General features: G+C 41.1%; 1 protein-coding gene across 1 annotated transcript; it reads right to left on the reverse strand.

Moving 5' to 3' along the window:
* Positions 1 to 2,040: 2,040 nt before the first annotated feature.
* Positions 2,041 to 18,540, reverse strand: LOC104689530 (p53 apoptosis effector related to PMP-22-like). The gene is made up of 3 exons (XM_010399686.3): positions 18,096 to 18,540; positions 4,279 to 4,422; positions 2,041 to 4,004 (listed from the first exon to the last, which is right to left on the reverse strand). Exons 1-3 carry the CDS (start codon positions 18,304 to 18,306, stop codon positions 3,790 to 3,792), a joined length of 570 nt encoding a protein of 189 aa, XP_010397988.1. The 5' UTR covers positions 18,307 to 18,540; the 3' UTR covers positions 2,041 to 3,789.
* Between the last annotated feature and the right edge of the window lie 2,565 nt (positions 18,541 to 21,105).

Raw genomic sequence — 21,105 nt, forward strand, 5'->3', positions numbered from 1 at the left:
TATTGATTCTTAACACATATAAAATAAAGGGTTTTCACTTCAAGAATGAAATGCTACACTCAAAAAAATAAACAAATGTTTTGTAAGTGATGTCAATGGGGTCAAAACTTAAGTCTTGTCATTCGTTCATACAACAAAATATGCACAACAAATACAATTGCGAACTAGATTGCATTTGAATTATTGATTAAGCAGGAGGTGTTTCAAGACCAAATGGCAGGTACCTGAGAAATGGAAAGTGAAATATGGACATATGCAGAGATAATTGAAAAGACCAAGATGTTCAAGCTCTGGCAGAAACATCAGAAATTAAATTGAACATATTAACTTACCAGTAGGAGATTTTCTTTATTTCTTTTCAGTTTGTAGCTCTGTAGGGCTGCTTGACATTTCATTTGTTTTCAGCACAATTTCTCCATTGGTTTTCAGTAATAAAGTTGAATTAGATAAAACATGTTTGTTGGAGGATGTTTCCCTAATTTTTAATTTGACAGGAACAGTAGCAATGCCTTTGGCAGTCATCTTTATTTCCGTTGTTGTAGCAGACCTAATGTTCCCAAAAGCTTCAGACATCTGGTCTTCCCTGCTCTTTCTTTAGCATTGCCATTGGACACAATGAAACTTTGAGTCTTTTACTGTGCTGCTCTTAGTGTTTAAATGCCCTTTCCTCTTATAGACAAGACTTGGAGCAAGAACCCTGGCTAACAGAGATGAACTAAGGAGATGTCTTCTCTTCGTCTAATTTCTCCTTCGCTTGAAAATCCAAGCTTTCTGATTGTGACTTAGCTCAAATTAATCGAACAACTTTGTTAGTTAATGCTGTACTTGACCTTAAATTGTAGACTAATTTAACAATTCAGTTCATAACCTAGCAGTTGATAGTTAATAATCTAATAAATTGACAACACCCTTGGCTCCTGGATTCAGCTTCCTTTTCTATCAGAATGCATATTTTGCATGCTGTTTTTGCCATGCCCCCCTGTTACAGCAGTCACAGGAAACAACACTGGCATCTGTAAAACAGTTTTGTCCTTCTTCTCACTGTTTTTCTGATGCAGGGTTTTGGATGTGTTTTTCTAGGAATCTGTGTTGAACTGGCCTGGCATGACTGGAAGCAAACTACCCTGAAGGCAGGATTTCACTTGAGCACTAGTGCCTGTGATACTTCTGCTTGTTGGATACACACTCGCCCACCTTGTTCTTTAAGGGAAAGCCTTTCCAGTGAGGGCTGGGGGCAGGGAGCCAGGCTACAGTCCCTAATGGTGTGCTGGGGTCAGCAAGTTGCTTCGTTCCTCCTCTCTCCCAGGAAGGGAAAAGTGGCAGTGGGGAATGGGGACTGGGGCTGTGCCCTGCAGAGTCATCAGCCCTGTCACTGCTCAGGCACCTTTAGGGAGGAGGAGGAGGAGAAGAAGGGAAGAGAGGAGGTGGTGAAGCTGCTGAGATCAGCAAGAGAGAGGAAGGGGGACGATCACTGGAGATTTTCTTTGCTTTTTAATTATGTTCTGCTGTCTCATCAAGGTTGGAGTCACACTCCTAAACCTTGTTTTGTGCACCTTTCCCCACCTCGGGGTGCTTTGTCAGTGTCCAGCTAATGCAAAAGAAACTGTAAATACAAACAGTGGTTGCTTAAGTTTCCTTTAGCTTCCTCAGGGGATTGCCACATCTGTTGGAGTAAACACACTGAGCAGGACCGTGCTGGTTTCCTGCTCAGGGAACACGAGTGCGTTACCGGCCGTGCCAAAACGAGCTGTAGCACATCATGGCACAGAATCACGTCTGTAGGTACTCAACACCATAAGCCCACAAGCAAACAGAGTGGTCCATAAGTGTCCACTATTCTCATGGGCTTGTGAACAAGGCCTCAGGAGACAGCCAGCATAGGGCTGAAGAGTAACACAAGCTGTAGTTGTGATGCTGAATGTCAAATTCCAACCAGCATACTCAGGTACTCCAAGGTGGTGCCTGAGGAGGCTTTGGGGGCTTCCATACTTCCCCACTCTCAGTAGAGAACAAAAGTTAAGACTCATTTTTGAAACAATACATAGATACCATTTTTTATTAGGTGTAATAAGCATAATGAAAATATTTATGATAATTTTTTTTCCTGAATGGATAATATTACACAAAGAATTGTAAGTCATTTTATACAAACTGTGTTCTCAACTGTATTTCACTTGGATTTTCTTCCAGCTAGGAAGTATTTTTTTAAGTATTTACATGTTCTTGTCTAACTATTCCTTGTTGCATGTACTCTCCCCATTGTTCATACTCTCCCCATCTCCCACGCTTACTGATCAAAGTTAGGAGACACTCCATAAAAGTGAATGGAGTTAACTGCTAAAAAAAACCCAACAAACCAACCAAAAAACTCCAAACAACCCAGGTGAAGCCCTGTGCCTTTGTTAATTTTAGCTACCAAGAAGTTTTAACTAAAAAATATTCCACCTCTTATTTGTTGAAACAAAAAACACTTGGCAGGGCTTTTCATAGTACACATAGTTACAAAATTGCAGATGTGTTACAAGCTAATAAACCTCAGTAGTTAAGAATGTAGATGAGACTCCTTTTCCACATCACATATTATCCATTTTTTCACTTAAGAGAGTAAATGGAATGTTATAAAGTTAGGTTTAGCAAGGCAGAAACCAGCAGCATCTTGAGTATACTTCAGTGCTTGCGGTATATTGAGGCTTGAGGCACTGTGGAGTATAAGATGCTGGAAGATGTTTTATGATGTGATTTTCTGTATGAGAGCTTTAATATAGTATGGTAAGGGGTTTTTAAAATGCATTTTACAGTTACATATGACAGTATACACTTCATACTTTTAAAATACCTAAGAACAGCAAATGAACAAAAAAGGGGCCTTTTAGCAACTTACTAATACTTACTCTCACACTGCTCCAGCTCATCTCCTGAGGTGTAGGGAAATCATACCTGACCTTCCCACACTGGATAAAAAAGCTGGACCAGTATAACAGGGTATTTAAAAGTCATAGCTTTTGATACAGCAGAAAAAAAGTGTCAGAGACCCAAGAAGAAAGCCACTCCAGGAGCTTTATCAAACCAGGTCTGCAGGTTGCACAGGGGGCCTGAAATCCCCTCTTCCTCTGCCCACTCTGTACTGACACCAGCAATGGCACACCAGGATTCTTCAGGGTTTAGTGGTGGTCCTTGCTTACTCTTGCAAATATTTGGAAATATATACATTACATGTGAATGAGGAAAAGTCAAGATGCTGGCTCTGGTAGGGAGTTTAATCCCTTGTTTACTCTGTCCTTATGGCTTAAGTGAGTGAATGAAAAAGAGAAGCAAATCTATGAAGTACTTTACTACTTTGGCAGTCAGTGGGTAAAGGCATTTATCTTCTTGAAAAATGTGCAAAATCTTCAGGTTAAAGATGATACATACAAAATGGGATTTTTGTGAGTTGCTTTCCTTCAGGAAGATGATACACATTGTTTTGTTTATTGCCAGTTTAATAAGTTTTTCTGAACTTAATTACAATTATGAATGTATTTGAGATGTAATGGAATCCACATAAATCCTACCCATGGGAATGAATGAGGAAAACCAAGGGGTTTTAACATTTGTGCTTTGTCTAATAACCCACATCAGATATGAAGGTCCAAAATAGAGTAGATAACTTTATTGCAGATGCCAGTGCCATTTTTCTACACACATTAGAAAAGTTTCCAGCCTTTTCTACTAACATCTGATGACAATATTCTGAAAAACGTAGCTAGTCTGTCAGGTATCTCTGGAACAGGAACACATTTTTCCTGGTGCTTATGGGGAAGAGTAAAAATATGTGGGTTTGACATTACCCAAGATCTGATCTTCATAGTTAGGAAGGCAGCAGAAGAAGAATCCCAAGCATATTTCCATAATGGCAGTGGTCCAGCCAAAGCCGTAGGCCCAGCTGAACATATTGATTCCTGTCATTTCAATTTCAGATGAGAACTTTACTGGGTAAATGACCAGGCCCATGACGGAGAACACAGCTGAAGAAACAGGAGAAAACAAAAAAAAATGTTTACCACCCAGCACCACTGCCTTCCTCCATAATCCCTGCAGCTAAACCCCTCCATATTTTGGAGGATCCAAAAATCGATCCAGTGCCATGACAGACTTTGATTTTTCACAGAGATCTCAGGTGCACACAGGCATAGAATATTTATTAACATAATTCTTGGGTATAGAATCAGCTGAGGGGGATACCAGCTCTAGTATGGATATATCTGCACAAGCTAAGCTTGACTCCATGTATTGCCTTACCAGCCACAAAGAGCAGGCCTCCGATCCCACGAATGAAGTTGAACCGAAGTGTGTCAATGGCAAATGCTATGATGGCCAGTGCAAAACAGATGACTAGAAGTAGAAAGCCAACCAGGTAGGTGGCAGCAGCAGCTCTTCCCCAAGCTGAAATCAGAAGGAAGATACATTAGAAAGGAACAAAAACAAAAACAAAAACAAAAACAAAAACAAACAAAAAAAACCAAAACAAAAAACAAACAAAAAAACCAAAACAAAAAAACCCCAAAACCAAACAAAAGCTGGTTTTCTCTGGTTAGTAATTAAAGGTTAATTTTAAAGCCTGTGAAAAGAGGATCATCTCCCAAGAAAGAAAGCATGGGAGCTTTCTCTTCCCTTATAGGTGAACATTTCGGTTCCACAAGAAATCGTGCACTAAGTGCAGAATGCATAAAAATTCCAGCTTTGTCTTCTCACACAGAGTGCAATGGGGGCTTGGGTGCAAGCTTACTCTTTAGTTTTAACAATTAAGAATTAAGATAAAAATGGCTTTAAAAATTTAAGAATGGACCCTGTCCTTCAATAGCAAAATGTTACCTCAGCAGATGCCATAAAACCAGCTTCGTTTTGCACAGACAAGGAGAATTAAACTGTTCCGGAAACTAATAAAAATCTTCCTTTGAAACAAAGTGTTTATAAAAGCACTACCAATCTGGCAAACTTAAAGGTGTGGAAATAGCTTATAAATGTCAAAAATCAGTGATTTCTGCCTTTCAGCCTTAGTTTAGCTCTGTGTCCTAAATGGAGATAAGGATTTGGAATGTGTTTTGTAGAGAAATTGGATCTCTGATTTTGGCCCAAATTTAGAACTGCTTCAATTCAAAAGCTTGTTCAGGATATCAATTCTTTCATTTTCAAATTGTAAAAATTTATGTTATAACGTGTTTGAGCAAAGCATATTGTGTTGGCGTAACAACTGGAAAAAATATTTATTTAATATTTCAAGTCTTGAGGAGCAACTACTGCTCAAAGAGATCAAAGTGTCTCTTCTTCTGGAGGTAAAAAACCCACTTTGACACATTTTAAATTGTGTATTAAATTGAGTAAGCAGTCTGCTAGGCATCTACAGACTTCATCTCCTCATCTAGCCACTATGCCTTTGTCAAGTGTTGGCTTCTAATCAAATATATGCAGCAGCAGTGCCAAAAAATTATCACAGCCCAAACAACCCTGACAATGATTACAATTCAACTTAAATGCAGTGCATGCTGTTCAGTAAAAGTTCCCTCTGAAACTGAGTAAGTAACCTATCAAATTGTTTGCTTTAAGCATGGAAGTAATAAAATGCAAAGTGTCCTGCCTTTCCCTTGACCAGAGCCAGGTAAGCACGAAAGCAGCCGTCCTGTCCCCAGTGAGTGACAGCTTGGTGTTTAATCTGTCTTTCCCCAAGGCCCACACCACCACTACAATTAGGCAAGAAAAATGGATCAGGATTTTCCAGCTATCCTTTTCCACCCCTCAGTCCATCAAAACCAGTTTCTCTTTTGTTTGCTTTTCAACATGCTCCCTACTTTATGATCCCTGCTCCATTGTAGCTATTGCACTAAATCTTCAGTTTTATGCCATGCCCATTGTCTTTCTTATTCCACAAAGTTCCTGTCTGCTTATAGGGCTTTTCAACTGGATTCTTTTTCCAGTAAACAGGCAGCTGCCTGAGAAGACTGAAAGGGACAGGAAAGGTGATCTTACATCTCATTTTCTAGCCCAGTGTTTTAGCTCAAACTCTTCTCTCTGGGAGTCTACAGGGGGCTCAGAGTATGCAGTGTGGAGGCCCAGGTGGGAGGACAGCACCTCAGGCAGAGTATCAGAAGAAACAGTTAAGAAGAGTAATTTCTTACACTGCTCAATATACCCCATTGAAGATGCTCCTATTCCCAGCCTCTCTGTTACCCCTTTAAAACAGGAAAAAAAAGGGGCACCTGGCCATAAGAGAAGTTTCTCAGCAATGGTGGCCTCACTGTTCTTGGATACGAGAGGTCTGGATACTTATGGCAAAAGGGTGAAATGGCAAGAATATCTAGAGGTGATGTTTTTTCTTAGGTGCACAACTTGTGGTTAGGTACAAGACTCCCAGGCAAATGGGTGTCCTTTCCCAGAGCAGACTCAGAGCCCAGCTGCTTGCCCAGAAAGTTCTGACACACCAGGAATCCTGGGGGTTCCAGCTCACCCTCTGCCAGAGCATCTGCCAGAGCTCAGCCTTGCTTCGCAAGAGCAGCTGATGGTAGAGCACCAAGCCCTGGGGTGGGAGCAGCGCCTGGGCTGGGGGCTCAGGGGGCTGTGCCTGGTGGCTGCAGCCATGTGCGGTGGCACCTTGCCCATGCCAGTACCTCCCTCCTCTGCCAGGCTCACCCAGGTGTTTTTCCTGAAGCAGTGTTCCAAATGCTGTGACTGTATGGAAGCAGATTGGGCGCACACCCAGCCCGCTGGGCACTGGCTATATGGCAAGAAGAGACATGCTTGTTGCAGGATGCTTACACCATTTGGAGGCATTGCTCAATCACCTAACAGCCAATTTTGTGGCTCTAAGTTCTACAAAAGAGAAAAAAAGCCCCTCAATGTTGGAAGAAAGACAATACACAGCTCCAAGGCAGTAGAGGCATATGGAAGAGTGAGTCTCTATGGGTTTTTTTGAGGAACAGTATTCTGAGTTCATCTGTCCTTCACAAAAAGCAGCAGCTATCAGTAGCCTAAGACCAGTGTGTAAACACCTTACCTTTCTAGAGTAAAAGGTAACAAAGGCTTTGTGCAGCAATAATTGCAACTGTTTATTGCATCTTGTGCCAGCCAGGAGTACTAGAGTAGTTTAGTTCTTTACCAATACAACTAAGACTTAAAATTCCTTAAAAATGTCAGAGGTCAAAAAACACTGACAAGCAAGTGGCTAATTTGGACCCAAATATTTTCTTATCTTCCAATGTTGTTGGGGTTTTTTTCTTTAACATTGACTAAAAAATATAAATAAATTGTTCTATCTGCAAAGCTTTTTCTTAAAAATGTGAACTCCAGGCCAAAGAATCTTCACAGGTGCAACACCAACTCAAAGTACTCTTGGCTGTAAAGAGAGGGCAGTTAAAAGCTGATAGGGCCCAGTCCACCTGTCACCAAATCAAAAACTGAAACAGAGGCAGCAGCAGGTTACAGGATATCAAACTGAGTCTGTGAAAATATTCAGCAATTTTTGAGATCTGTTTTCTCAGTCGCAAAAATGGCGGTGATGTTTTGGTTGTTTACGAGTTAAAATGTGCTTGTGAGGAAACAAATGTGTGTTTATACAGAAGTGTCCTTGAATACCAGCAGGATCCTGTAACACTTTGGTGCCAGTCCCATTTCTCCCTTTTCCAGTTCCTGCATCAGCTGAAAGAACACCAGCGGACACAATGAAAGAGTTTGTGGGCAGCTACACACTGCCCGCTCTTCAAAACTCCTTCTAACTGGCAATTATCTGAGCAATTTTGTCTTAAACAAGACCTTGCTACTCCAAACAGGCAAGAGGAACCCATGTTTTCAAACCTGTCTCAAGCAGAGCAAGGACAGTGCTTCTGATAACAGTGTTTTGTAAGTCAATCAGCAATGATTTGTGAGAGTCTGGGCTATCCAAAGTGAATACAGTAATATGTGACCACTGGAAAATGAAAATAAGCACCTGACTTCTATAACTCCCTGCTGTGTCAGAAGACACCTGAGCTACTTTAGAGACCAGAAAGAGCCCATCCATGCCAGGACAGAGCTCATGATATCTTATGAGCAACATAATTAGCTGAGACAGAATTCAATAATAACACAGATGTATTACTCTGCTATTACAGCTATCTCAGTTTGGAGGCAGCATGACTACCTCTTGTCTTGCACCATATAAACACATTCTGATTATCCTGTATCTGGCTGCAGCATAGGGAAGCTGATGGACTTAATTAGACACCCAGGACTAAGAACATCTCCAGTTTCCTGCGTTCCTGACTTTACTCCCTCACACATTTTACAGTTTATGAAAGTGTAAACACTTCACACATAAAGAAACAAACTTTCTTGCTCAGCAGTAAGTTGAGCCAAAACTTTGAACCACCAAACCTAGTATTTCCTTAGCCTTCCATCTTTCATGCTCCAAATGGTGCCTTCAAAAAAAGAGCTGCTGTGTCTTGAAAACAGTGTGTGACCTCTACTTCCCCCATGACAAATACAAGTGTCTATGTTCCTAGTGTATGTGTTTCAAAACATGGGAAAACATTCACAATAACATTCTCATGTTTTACTTAATCTGGTACTCCCACACCACATGAACTGCTGAGTCTCTCCTTAGGTGACATTTTCTGAAAGCAACCCCAGAGAGTTCAGAAGTACTGCTCCTTGTATAATCAATAAGAACATAATTCTCTAAATTTTCCTCTTGGCTTGAAGCTAAATACACAACTAGCATTGGAAAGAAAAACAAATATTTACTGCCAGCTCAAAGACACCAACAATTATCTAGAGGTTCTTGCTGACTGATCATTTTTACGGTGCAGTGAATTGTGCAATTGAGGAAGGGTAGCTTTAATTCACAAGAACCAGGGAGGAGTGAAAGAAAATGTAACAGACTAATATTTTGCTCTGTTATCCTTCATACCACCCAGGGAAAGAAACACAAACCCTGCAGTTCTAGCTGCAGTCTGGCAAAGTGATTCTTACGAGAACTAAAATCTGCAGTGGTAGCGATTCATCTCTGTGTTGCATGTAATGAGAATGTTTCTAGGCTGAGTTTGCAGAGCTCAGCCTGTTTAACATCCCTCTGATTAAAGGGAAAGAGTATTATTTTGGAAACAAAGCTGAACTCACTCGAGTTTCTCAACCTGATGTTCTTTGTCAGGGTGTGGCGAACGCTGCAGAGCACATGCTTCACTTTGAAAAGGAACTGCTTTGGCCAGGTTTTACCAATTCCCCTTTGGATAATGGTTCCCTTTGGTTTGTTCTCCTCAAGAAAGTTTCCACGTGAAAGTGCACGTTTGCAGCAGAACTTGTGTCCCCTTAGCATGAATCTTAAGGTGGTCCATCAGACTCATTAACCCACATCATCAGGACTCTGGATTTCCTGTGTTACCTGTGCAACACTACCCCGTGGAAAATCCTGTCTTCTGGAAATACTGACTCTGTAACATGCCAACTCTGGGAAATTTCTGCGCTCTTTCTGAAAACAAATGCACACTATGATCTCTGCAATTGTTAGCTGATCACATGAGCTGGCATTGAAATACCTGTGTGCATGTGTTTGTACACAGCCAAAATAAATTGGAAACTATCAAAAGCAGCTTCTTATGAATAAACTGCATGTGCAGACTGGAAGCCATTGACTGAAAATTATTTCAAAGGAAGTTTGTACAAATGAGAAAAAAATCACATATTAGTCATGGATAATTTATGAACAGAATAAAACGAGGAAAACAATATCAAAGGTATGATCGGAGGTATACTATTTCCTGAGTTTCTGACTTCATTGCATCTGGATCATTCTTAAAACAACTTCATTCTCCATATAACTTTCCCATGGGTAGTGAATACTGGAGGTTTTTCTTTGGATTTTTTTTTTTGTGTGTGAATTTGTGTCTTTTGAAGTGGCATACAGAATTTTTAGTCTTTCTATATGGCATCTTCTTTGGTAACTCTGTTCTTTTCCCCCTAGCATTACTTTTTTAGAATTCATTGGCTGTTAATATGTATTTCTGGTTCAATAACAGAGTATTATCTCATAACATAAAAGCCATTTTTATGTGAGCTGGAACCAGCATTTAGCTTGCCACTATTTAAAAGACAACCATGGAAACAGAGAATGACCTATTTAGGTTCACACTAGGATAATGTCATTGTGAAAATTTCTCTGTGATTAGTAACAGGGCCCATATAAATGAGAAAGGATTAGGACTTTAGGACAATTACCCCATAATAATGATTTTAAACGACAGCATTAAAAACCAGAACCTTTATGAGTAGGTCCTCTATCAATAAAACACAGTATGTATTAGCAGAAGGCAGTGTTTTGTCCATAGCTGCATGCTAAAGTGATAGCTCAGTGTGGCTTGGTGGGCTTTAACTCCTTTAAATGAAATACCTATTAATTCCTCACCACTGACTTCACTCACAAACAAACACAGGCAAAGGCCTTTATGTAATCTGCAACCCTCCTTTCTTACTGAGGTAAGCAATTAAACTTAGAAGCTATTCTGACTTGAATTTGAGGGGAGGAGCAGTTACGTCTTGAGGGAGTGGTTCAGATTCATCTCATCATAAGCTCAGTACAAGTTTGACTTCTGCAAATCTTGTATTAATGAGGGCTGCTCCCTGATGCTTACTTAGTGCTGGGAAGGCAGAAGGGGCAGAGGGTGTAGAGCCATCATCAAAGGGAGCACCAAGGGAGTAAGTTAGCTATTAAAAATAATGCACACACAGTGCCTCAAAATTAAAGGTTTGCTCATGAGAGAGTCAGGGAGTACCCCTATCTCACATTATCTTCAGAAGCAGGTGCACACGCTGAGAAAATCTCAGGATTAAAGCTCAGCCTCATGTACTTTAATGCTGTAACATTTTTTCCTCCTATTTTTTTCCTATTTATTTTAAATTAAAGCAGGATTACTTATACTTGGATGTGTCCATGGGGTTTGGGAGGGTCAGGTAAATAAAACAGGTAAGGTATTGATTAATCGGTTCATTTACATAAGCTCAGTTAATGAGAATAGCAAAATGTACCTGCTCCCTAATTACCCCTGAGTGGGTTGAAACATTTAATGTGAATTAAACAGAATCAATTTCCATGATAACACGGTCTATGAACTAGGACTTTTAATCAAAATAGTGGAACCTTTCAAAAAAAATCTCTTTTTAAATTTTATATTCCCAGAGTCACTTGGGACTAACGAACACTGAATTTAAATCTTCCATGTGCACCAAGATCTGCTGTCACTCTTGATCTACAGTTTTTATGCTGTGAACAAACTTGTTTTGAAACCTTGCTGAAAGTCACCTTTTGCACTAGGGAATTTACCACTAACAGACAGCAGCTGTGGACTTGGATCTGATTTTCTGGTAGAAGCAAAATTTTACCATTTTCAAAATAAAAACCCCAACATATAAGCAGAAGTCATGCTCAGTGCTCATAAAAATATATTGAATTTATTTACTCTTCTTGTTAATGAAACAGCTTTTACAATGCATCCTGAAAATCTTTGTCCCTTGCTGCTTCCTGGTGACGAGGTTGTTAAATGAACTGCACAGAGACTTCCTATTTTTGGGGGGCCTAATTTTGGCACAGCGTGCATATGTCAGCACAGTAGGTGACATTAGATGTATTCAGTTTCAGATTAGTAATTCAGCAGGACTGAAGTGATGTGAAGTGTTATTTAGTACTAGTAGAAGGAAGCTAGAAACCTCTGGAACACAAGCTAGTGTCAGCACTCCACAAGCTGCTTTGAGTTCCTGGGAATTTTTGAGCAATGAGTTATTCTGTAATGGTACTTGACAAAGAAGAAACATGGCATTACAATGCTCACTGAGTCAGTGTGTTTAAGGTTTCTCAGAACAACACAAGCTGCTAGTGAGAAGTGATACAGAAATGTGAAAAAATGTTCAGAGAGTTTTGTTTCTTTTGCTATGTAACACCTTCCTACTTAAGTAATCTGTTCAAACCTACAGTGGAATTTGAAATGCATCTTGCAGCTCTTATCACTGTTCAGGCTATGGAGATGTTGTTATAGCCCTGCTGTATCAGATTACCTCAATAAACTAGAGGAAGAGAAGAGGTGAAAAGGATGGAGAGTTTGGCTGCAAGTTTCCACATGCTCTCAGCAGAGATGCCTCCTGTGTGAGTGGAATCCTCTCTCAAGGACTTCAGGGCCTGACAATGCAAACTGTTGAGGATCTTAAAATCCTCGGCACCAGAAGTTCATATCTCCTGGTGGGCAGAAGAGAATGCTCCACATGATTGCTATTTTTCCATATAATCTAACTGTAATTATTAAGGGAAGGCTGCATAATAAACGGTGGGATTACAAGTGCAATTGCCCTCTGGAGAGTTAATTGCTCAAGAGCATTACTATTATTTAGAAGAGAATCTGATTAAATGAATCTGCCACTGAAATTATAAAAGGACAAACTCTAAAACTACAGGGAAAAGCATGCTAGCAGTTGCAGATAAGGAATAAAAATTGTCATGGTAATTAAATGCTCTGGCCTTGATTCCCTTCTCTTATATCTGTTTAGAAACAATGGAGTGTCTCCTACAAGCTGGGGAAAAATCTAATTTTTTCTTTCCTTCTTGCATCATTCCTTACATACACTGTTGTGATTTTTTCATTGGCTATATGTTTGAGACTGTATTTTTTCTCATTATAAGCTTTGAATAATTATTGAGTATTCTACATTATTCAGTAACTAATCTTGTAACCTCATTTCTCACTGGTTAGTCTCAGGTAACATTAAAGAATGATGTCTTAGGAAACTGTATGCTTCTCTAACAGTGTCATTAGAACTACAGACAATCATTTTATATAAATATAACTATTTTATGCTACAATACAGAAGGAGAAGCAGCAGGCTTTCGTTTTCAGTTCACCCTGTGTCAAAGGAGTCACGGTTTGCCCTTTAATCCAGGCCATGCACAGGGCAGAGCTGGGCTCCATCCTGGGCTCTCCCACAGGCTTCCTTGAACTGGTCAGCAACCTCACCAGCCTCCTTCCAGCTGCAAAGACATTTTTGCAAACCTACTTGGATTTTACCAAATCTGAAAGCTGTTAAGTGCAGAACCTTGACTTCAGGAAAAATCTGCAATAAAGGCCCCATGACTTAAGCTGGTCCCTACTTCAAAAGCACAGTTACTTGTTTACTTCATTTCTATTCCAATGTAGAGACACCCTCAGATGTCAAAGAGCCACTGGGACATCTTGTTTCTCCTCCCAGGCCTTGCTGTATCCCATCCTGTCCCTCTGGAAATGTCCCCATGTCACTCTGCTCAGGGTGCTTGCTTTATCTTGAGGCAAGTAAGGGTTTCCCCATGCTGGGATTAGGTGCTGGCTGTCAGATGTGATGGGAATGTGGGGGAAGGAAAAGCAGTTTTATGTAGGTAGTGTGGCAGTGGCAAAATGTGGTGTCTAGTTTGTCCTGTGCCTGGGTGTGACGAGTCACTGCTCTGATGGAGAAAGTAATTTTCCAGAGGGAGAGCTGTGTGGCCAGCAGTGCAAGGCCAGTGGTAGATGTAGTACCAAGAGAGGGGCTTTGCTGCTTGGAAACTGATCCTAACCACACCATGTAATCTTGCTGTTTTATCTTTATTTGGGGATTTTTAGTAAGTGATTTCCATATTGTTCTTCCTCCAGAATAAGAAATGGTGCTTCATTGTAGCAAAAGATTCCCCAGAAACAAAAGCCTGATACAGACAAAACAGGGAAGAAAGTCTACTCATCAATGGAGATGCAGAATATGTTTTTTGTCAAAAGGATATTACCTTTGCAACATTTCCTTCTTTCACTTATCCTGTAGCCTTACTTATTTGCTGTCATATTTGAAGTAGTTTTTGTTCATTATGATCATACTATACTAGCCTTCTTATATTGTAGTATTGCATTCATATTCATAGAGCAAAATAAAACTGGAATTACCTAGAACATAGTTGCCCATTATTTGCCTGGAAGACAAGCTGCAGGAAGGTGTCTTTTCCAGATGCCAAAATCATTCATTCCTCCACTAATCTCCACAGCCACAAAACCCTCCACACATCCCAGGAAAAAGCTATAATCTAATATTATGATGTGAAAAAAACTGAAGATGTGGATTCTGCTTGCCATGTGGAAATGCCTTTTCCTGATTTTTTTCCCTGAGATTTCTGTTTGCACTATGCAAATAAGATGATCTCTTCAACATACATTTAGAGCTTTAAACTTTCAGTTGTTTTGATGGCAGCATCTGCAAATGGAAGAGCTGCAAGGCTGGGTGGAAAATAAGATGGGACAAGTGGAGTCACAGGTTTTTCACCCTTTGTGCATCACATTCAGACTAATAAAGTCAGTTATTTCCCCTGAAATATCTGGTAATTATCATTTATATAAATAATTTGATATACTTATGATATATACATTTATATTTAAATATTTATTTATTTATTTTAAACATAAATAAAGATTATTAATGTTTCTTATGTATTTACCTACACATGTTTAAACATCTTCAAAGCCTGCAGTGGAATAAATTACATACTGAAGAAATGTCTCAGGTCTGCAAGACACACCTTGTTCAAGGCGGGTAATATGGCCGAAGAACAAGAAAAACAGAGGAGTGCTGTGCCAGCATCATGATGGGGTTTAACCTGTGTGTTTTCTTTGTAAGCTCAGCCATGTCCCACACAGATACATTCCATATTGCTCACTATCTATCCAAAAAGTCTTCATCTCTCTTTGTAAATGTTCAAGCATGTCATAAGATTGAGCCCTTTGTTTTTTCAAGTGCAAGAACAATGAAGAGCAAGAGCAATGAATCTCTCTGTCCCTCATCCTGAAGTCCATGCATTTTGAGTAAGTGTCCTAATGCACTGGATACTTTTTCCTAGAAAGTTCTATTTATTTGAACTAAATATGCTTGAAAAGCAAAAGTCTTTGATAAAGTCTGCATGAGTGTCATATGGTTAAAGCAGATGATCTGAAGTCTTGGAGAAGATAACAGAGTGTGTAAACTCTTCATATTCTCACTTTCCACAGAGCTCATAAACTTTGCACAAGACCACAGGTGAGCAGATACTTTCACAGAAGATAAGTGCTGTCTTTCCAAAAAAAAAAAGAAAAAAAGTCAAAGCCTCCAAACTCCCCTGGTGCAGCCAATGAAATACTCAGCCTCCTTCCCTGCCAATATAACCAACCTTGATGTTGGGTTTTTGTCTTGCGACGGTATAAACATATCTTAAGGCAAACAGCCGAGATTCAAGGGGAATTATAAACACTGCACGTGCAGAATTTGATTTGAATTTGCACATTATAATTAACAACTTGCAAGGATGTTGCAATTACATCTAATTATGATAGGACGAAGATGACTGTAGTGGATTAAGATAACTACACTGTCCAAGTCATGTTGGCAATATTTGCTGGCAGCTGCTGGGGTACACATACATACCATGTTTATCGGTGAAACCACCCCTGCAGGAGGGATGAATTTGAGAACCTACCCAGCCAAAGGCAGATTAGGCAGGGAAGCTGAGAGTAAAGGTTGGAAGAAACAAGATGGAAACTGTGGAACAGAGTGGGGAAAAGAGATCTCATCTCAGGAAGGATGTAAAACATTTCTGTCCTTTATGTTTACATGACATCTTTTGTCTCTGCGCTCAGGAAGGTGTGTAATTACACTTTGTTTAACCAGCACTGTATTTAGCTTGGCACAAAGTTAAACATCCCACAGAACATGATGCTGAATGCTGTTTTCCATGACCTTTCTGGAGCATAGTAGATAAATGTAATCCCAGAATTGCTAAAGCACTGTATTTCATCACTAAGGCAGGTAAAATCAGGCTCAACACAAAAGCTGGATGCTCACAAGTGAGATGCTCTTACGGCCTGGTCTTTTGGGTGGAATCCAAGACCAGCATCAGCCATCTCTGCCCTGCATGAGAAAAGGTGGGAGTCACAAAAGAAAAATCCCAACCCCATGTCACTGAGCAAGGAAAAATGGAGAATGGGACTGGATCTAAGCACATCCCACCTCTGGAGAGAAGGTGTCTGAGGGAAAGGTCTGGAAAGGATCAGGACAGTGACATGAGTTTGCATCCTTAACAGTCAGTCTCCTGGGTCAGGGATAAGTCACCCCTGTGAAGGGCAAGACCCGCATTTTAGTGGCATAATCTGTCTGAGGCAGAAGCCTGGCAGGGTAGCCCACTGTTACCTGGCCTTTGCACACATTGTTTACCTACAGCCTTCACATATTCTCTCACTGGCTGAGTGACTCCGTTGTGCCAGACATATCCTGGAAATTTTGTCCAGGGGGATTTTGAGGATTTGCTTAGGCTTCCCAGGTATCTAGTCACCTTGAAGAGGTCAAATGATAGATGCATGCCTACTTAGGGCATAATGCAGTCATGCAGCTCATGAACAGCATTTCTAATGCTTTCGGAAGCATCAGTGGAAACTCCAGTGTACCTGCTGGGTAATGTTCTGCATGTGTATACTGAGTCCAACATGTTTGTGTTAAAAGTGCTGGACTTACTGTGGATGAGATTCGTGGTAACCCCAGACATTGCAGGACAGTCCACACAGAGGATGACCTTCCTGGTTTGTCTCTAGATGCTGTCCAGTGGGAAACTGGGCATATAGCTGCAGGATTTAAGGCTATGAGAGTGAGGAAGGATAAGGAAGGAAGTGAAATGCCAAACACCTATATAGGTCCTGGAACTAAGGTGAAATTTCTCTTGCATTATCAAGAGAAGCAAGGTGAAACATCTCACTGTTTTCCATCCAGTTAAAGCTGGCATTCACAGCATTCTCCAGGGCCTAACCTGGAGATCAAGAGGAGGGCTTGCTTTTCAGGAAACTTAGGAGGAAACTCAGGACTGAGAAGCCCTGTACTAAGCATCATGTTCTTTCTCCTGCTCTCAAGTGCCATGCAGCAGAGGCCAATTTGCTGGCTTGACTTATGCCCAGCCACAGAGCTGATGCTGGAGCCCAGCCACAGAGCAGGACTGCATGGTAATGCTCAGCGGAGCTGGCCATGCCTGGAGCCCTACACTCACAGAGGCCTGCTACAATTAACTCATTACAGCTGAATTTTGTGCATAGAAGGTAGAGTTTCATGACATACAATAGACCTTCAGGAACAATTTTGAAATGCTGTAATAAATGATCCCTGAGATTGCTTCAGCAAGTGCTTTTACGCTTACTTTTAACAAGAACAGCTGAGATTCTGAGCCCTAGAGAAAAGGTTCTTCCTTGTAATTTGAATTAGCATAAATTGTAACAACTCTTGAACTTTCTTCCCTGCTCAGGCTAACAGCCCTTCATTAACAATTACTTGTTTCAGACCATGGCCAATAGCAAATACACAGAAAGAAAAAAAAAAGGAAATAAAAAAAAGAAACAGAGCACATCCAGAGTGACCCTTCTCTTGGGGTATTCTCCCACCCTTGTGGTTTACATCTTTTTAAACTGAAGATTGTACCTGGGTCAACATGTTTAATAGCATGCTTCCCCAAAACTTAGTACGAACAAGAAATCCTTTCATCTCTTAAATCTCTCTTTCATAATCACAAGGAGACTCTTTCACACGACCCACCTACTGGAGCAGTTTCAGGGCAGCATTCTGTAGCCTGACACTCCCTGGGAATATCTTCCTACGATCTTACATTTTTACCTCCCTTTTCCTGGCACTCAGACCCGCTTGTCACACTAATGCCAGGCTTACCCACACAACTTGTTGTTTGGATGTTTGATCACCAGTAGCCGTTAAGTTCTGAAAAGCAGTGATTAGTGAGAAGAGGTTACCAGCTTCTTCTAAGAGAGGAAGAAAATCCTGTATTATTTTCTGCACTGGTAAAATACCATGTGTGGGTTTTTATGTACTATGTAATCCGCTAGGTTTTTTTCTGCACAGGGGTGTGAGGGCATTTATTTCTTCACCCAGTTAGTCAAAAGCCTTGGTGCATTTCAGAGACAGTCCCTATTGCCCATGGCTTCATATATAAATGCCAGATATTGGGTGATAGAGTTAGGAGAGCTGAGGGAAGGTGATCTGGGGGATGTGATCCTCTGCTTCAGAGCCTGCTCCCCACCACCCCTGTAGGCGCTTACCGTAGCCCATGAGGGACTCGCAGCTCCATTCCCCACCCTGGGCAGGCCTCCTGCAGTTCTGCCACAGCGACGCTTGCTGCACATAGGGCAAGGTCTGCGACTCCAGCCAGCCCCTGCCCGCCAGTGCAATGATACCGAAGATGACTCCTATGCCCAGGAGCAGGGGAAGGATCCATCTGCAGCGCGTGTAGTCAAGGCCGTACTTCACCATGGTTCAGGGCAGGTGGTGGTGGGATGAGGATGTCCCTCTCTGCCACAGGCTCAGCGGTGCAAAGCAATGGGTGCTCCTGCAGAGCTCCTGGAAAGGTGGTGCCCGTACCTATGAGCGCGTGTGCAGATGTTGGAGAAAAGATTTTCAGCCAGGACAGGCACGGCAGAGAGGGAGGGAGGGATGGAGGGAGGGAAGGAGCTCCACCTAGATTCAGATGAGTAAGAGCTGCCGCTGAGCAATAACCAGTTGAGCTGGGGAGAAGCTTCGAGGCTGGGTTTATCTGTGGGATCTTCTCTGCCCTGCTGACTAGGTAACAAATCGGGAGCTGTTTATCCTCAGCATTTAACACTTTCCTTCCTGACATTCCCACCAGCAGGAGCATCTCAGAGCTCTGCTTACACCTTTCTATCTTCTAAGGTATTTGCACTATGGCAGGTGAAAGCAGAGATGAGAGGGAACGATTTGCATGACATGGCAGATGCTTCTGAAACTTGCCACCTGGAGGCTGTAAGTTGTCTTTCTTGGACGCCATTTAAAAATAAAACCATACCTTATTTTTTACAATTAAAGAAATTCCCATAGCTGTTATAAAGCTAAGACAATAAACATTGTGACTGCCCTCTCTTCCCCTTCTGGGGCATAAGTACAGAGGAAAACAAAACCAAGGTTTATTGTTAAAAATATATTATGATCTGGATATAGCCTTACTGGGAGAACAAAACACGAGTTTTGATTTGGCTGAGCCTCACAAACACTCCCCGTGTGTGGATCTGGCTGTACATGCACTGCCTGGGGCCTGTCAGAGCCTGTCTGCGGCTGCTGAGAGCAACGCAGGGATGAGCCATCTATGCCCTGGGAGTGCAGGGCAGAGTTTTCTGTCTGTCAGCTCCGAAGCCATATTGCTGTGTTCCCTGAACTCTCCCTTTGAACTAACACGTGCTACAACCTAGTCTTTTGGTAGGGCCCAAATGCATTTACATGTGAAAGCAGCTGCAGCCCTTGATCAAAGCTGGTTTGTGTGAAACACAGTTAAGCCCAGAGGATGCAAAGTATCCCTTGCTCACATGGTGGATTTTGTCAGGTGGGGCTGCATCCAAGTACTGACCACATTTACTCAAAGAAATTTGCTATTGTATTGCAGCTCTCATGGTGCAATGTGACAGCCATGAACTGTTTTTGAACTGCAAACTCCACAGCATTTTTCTGAATGAATACTCATAAATCAATAATGGCCTAAATAAAAGAAATTAATAATTTACATTACTCTGATACTCTGTGCCTGAAGAGGCATTCAGCTTGCAGAGAACCAAACTGGAACATCCACAGCAATGAGCTGCAGCACAGTGAAGAAACAGTAACTCCATGAAGAATTTGGTTTGAAGAAGTTAATATGACAGCATGTGTTATCTCACATAACCTCATTAGCCTGGTGGTATATGAGCGTGGTGAGGCTGTGTTATCTCTCATTCTGGCCAGCTGAAGCATCCTGCCAGCATCTGTCCTGTGGCACAGACAGTCCAGTATCCCTGTGGTTGTCCATTAGGTCCATTAGGGGTATCCAACAGGCTTCTGTGAGAGCAGGAGACATTTTTACTGTTTTGGCCATTGAATTTGAGTGTTGCTGAAAGCCATAGCCAACTATGAAGACACCTCAGCTGCTGTTTTGAGTTGGAAATAAGGGCCAATCTCACCTTTTTTTTTGTAGAGTAAACTTTAGGGAACAACCATTCCCTTAGAATAGAATGTATCTTCCATTGTAGTCCACATTTATGCTATCCACAAATTCAGTTATCATTAACCTAATGTTTAAAATGTAATTTACCTGTTCTATAACACTGCAATATATAATTTTTTTATTCATGATTTAAAAAAATATTTACATTAAAGCAAATATCATTTGAAGCTCAACCTTAGTACACTATGCTGGTACCTGCAAGCTGTCCAAGTCTGTAGATGCATGTTCTTTCTGTTGCCACAGCTGAGGTAGAAGTGGGCACAATAGAATCTAAAAGTTTGAGAGAACACATGTTTTGATATTAAATGGCTTTTAAAAGATGGCTTCATGAATGTGGTAGTAGAGTGTAGACAAGCCTTCACTCAGTTTTCTATATCTAGTCTCTTGCCAAGTTTCAACCTTTCACAAAATTACAGCTTTATAAGGAAATAGACAAATCAAATTCAAGCAACTTTGTCCCTGAAATCTAGTATGAAGAGAGGTACTGTCATGCATTTGAGAGCTAATGTCTGTTGAGGACTAAAATGGCCCTCCCTGAATTTAGAATGCTCAGCCATTTTTCAGGTAGGCACTTACTGAAGGATTTGTCAGCAGTTTCTATTACAGCTCACCTGTGGATGAATGCATACTGTCACAAATGCTAGCATTTGCAAGGTGATACCACAGAGAACAATATCACATTGTGAAAGAAAGGTGAGTAGTGTTCAGTCACCACGGATGTTTCTGTGTCTTGCCCACCTCTGTCATCCTTAAGTAACTTAGAATTACAAGCAATCTTCACATTCAGTAAAAGGGTAATTTGTGATACCTTGAACAGTAGAGAGGGAGATATATCCAAAGGTGACAAAATGATGTATCTATCTCATGTAATTCTGATACTCCTGTGGCAAACAAGGAACAATGATTGGAAACTTTAAATGAAGTGATGACTTACCTTCTCCATGCTTTGTCTTTTACAATGTACAAGCTGGGTGTTTACATGAAAGCAAATGCTTGTTCTCCTTCTCCAGTGTCTGTGGATAGTCCCTCCTGGCTAACACCAGAATAATCTGTTGAAAATGAAG

Source organism: Corvus cornix, chromosome 3, assembly GCF_000738735.6.
Source record: "Corvus cornix cornix isolate S_Up_H32 chromosome 3, ASM73873v5, whole genome shotgun sequence".
In the NCBI taxonomy this organism is placed as follows: Eukaryota; Metazoa; Chordata; class Aves; order Passeriformes; family Corvidae; genus Corvus; species Corvus cornix.

Excerpts from the sequence above, each read along its gene's own strand:
- LOC104689530 (XM_010399686.3), bottom strand. The coding sequence starts at position 18,306 with ATGGTGAAGTACGGCCTTGACTACACGCGCTGCAGATGGATCCTTCCC. Across the intron at positions 4,423-18,095 it reads CGAGTCCCTCATGGGCTACG|CTTGGGGAAGAGCTGCTGCT; the intron begins GTAAGCGCCTAC and ends TTCTGATTTCAG. Across the intron at positions 4,005-4,278 it reads AGGCCTGCTCTTTGTGGCTG|CTGTGTTCTCCGTCATGGGC; the intron begins GTAAGGCAATAC and ends CTGTTTCTTCAG.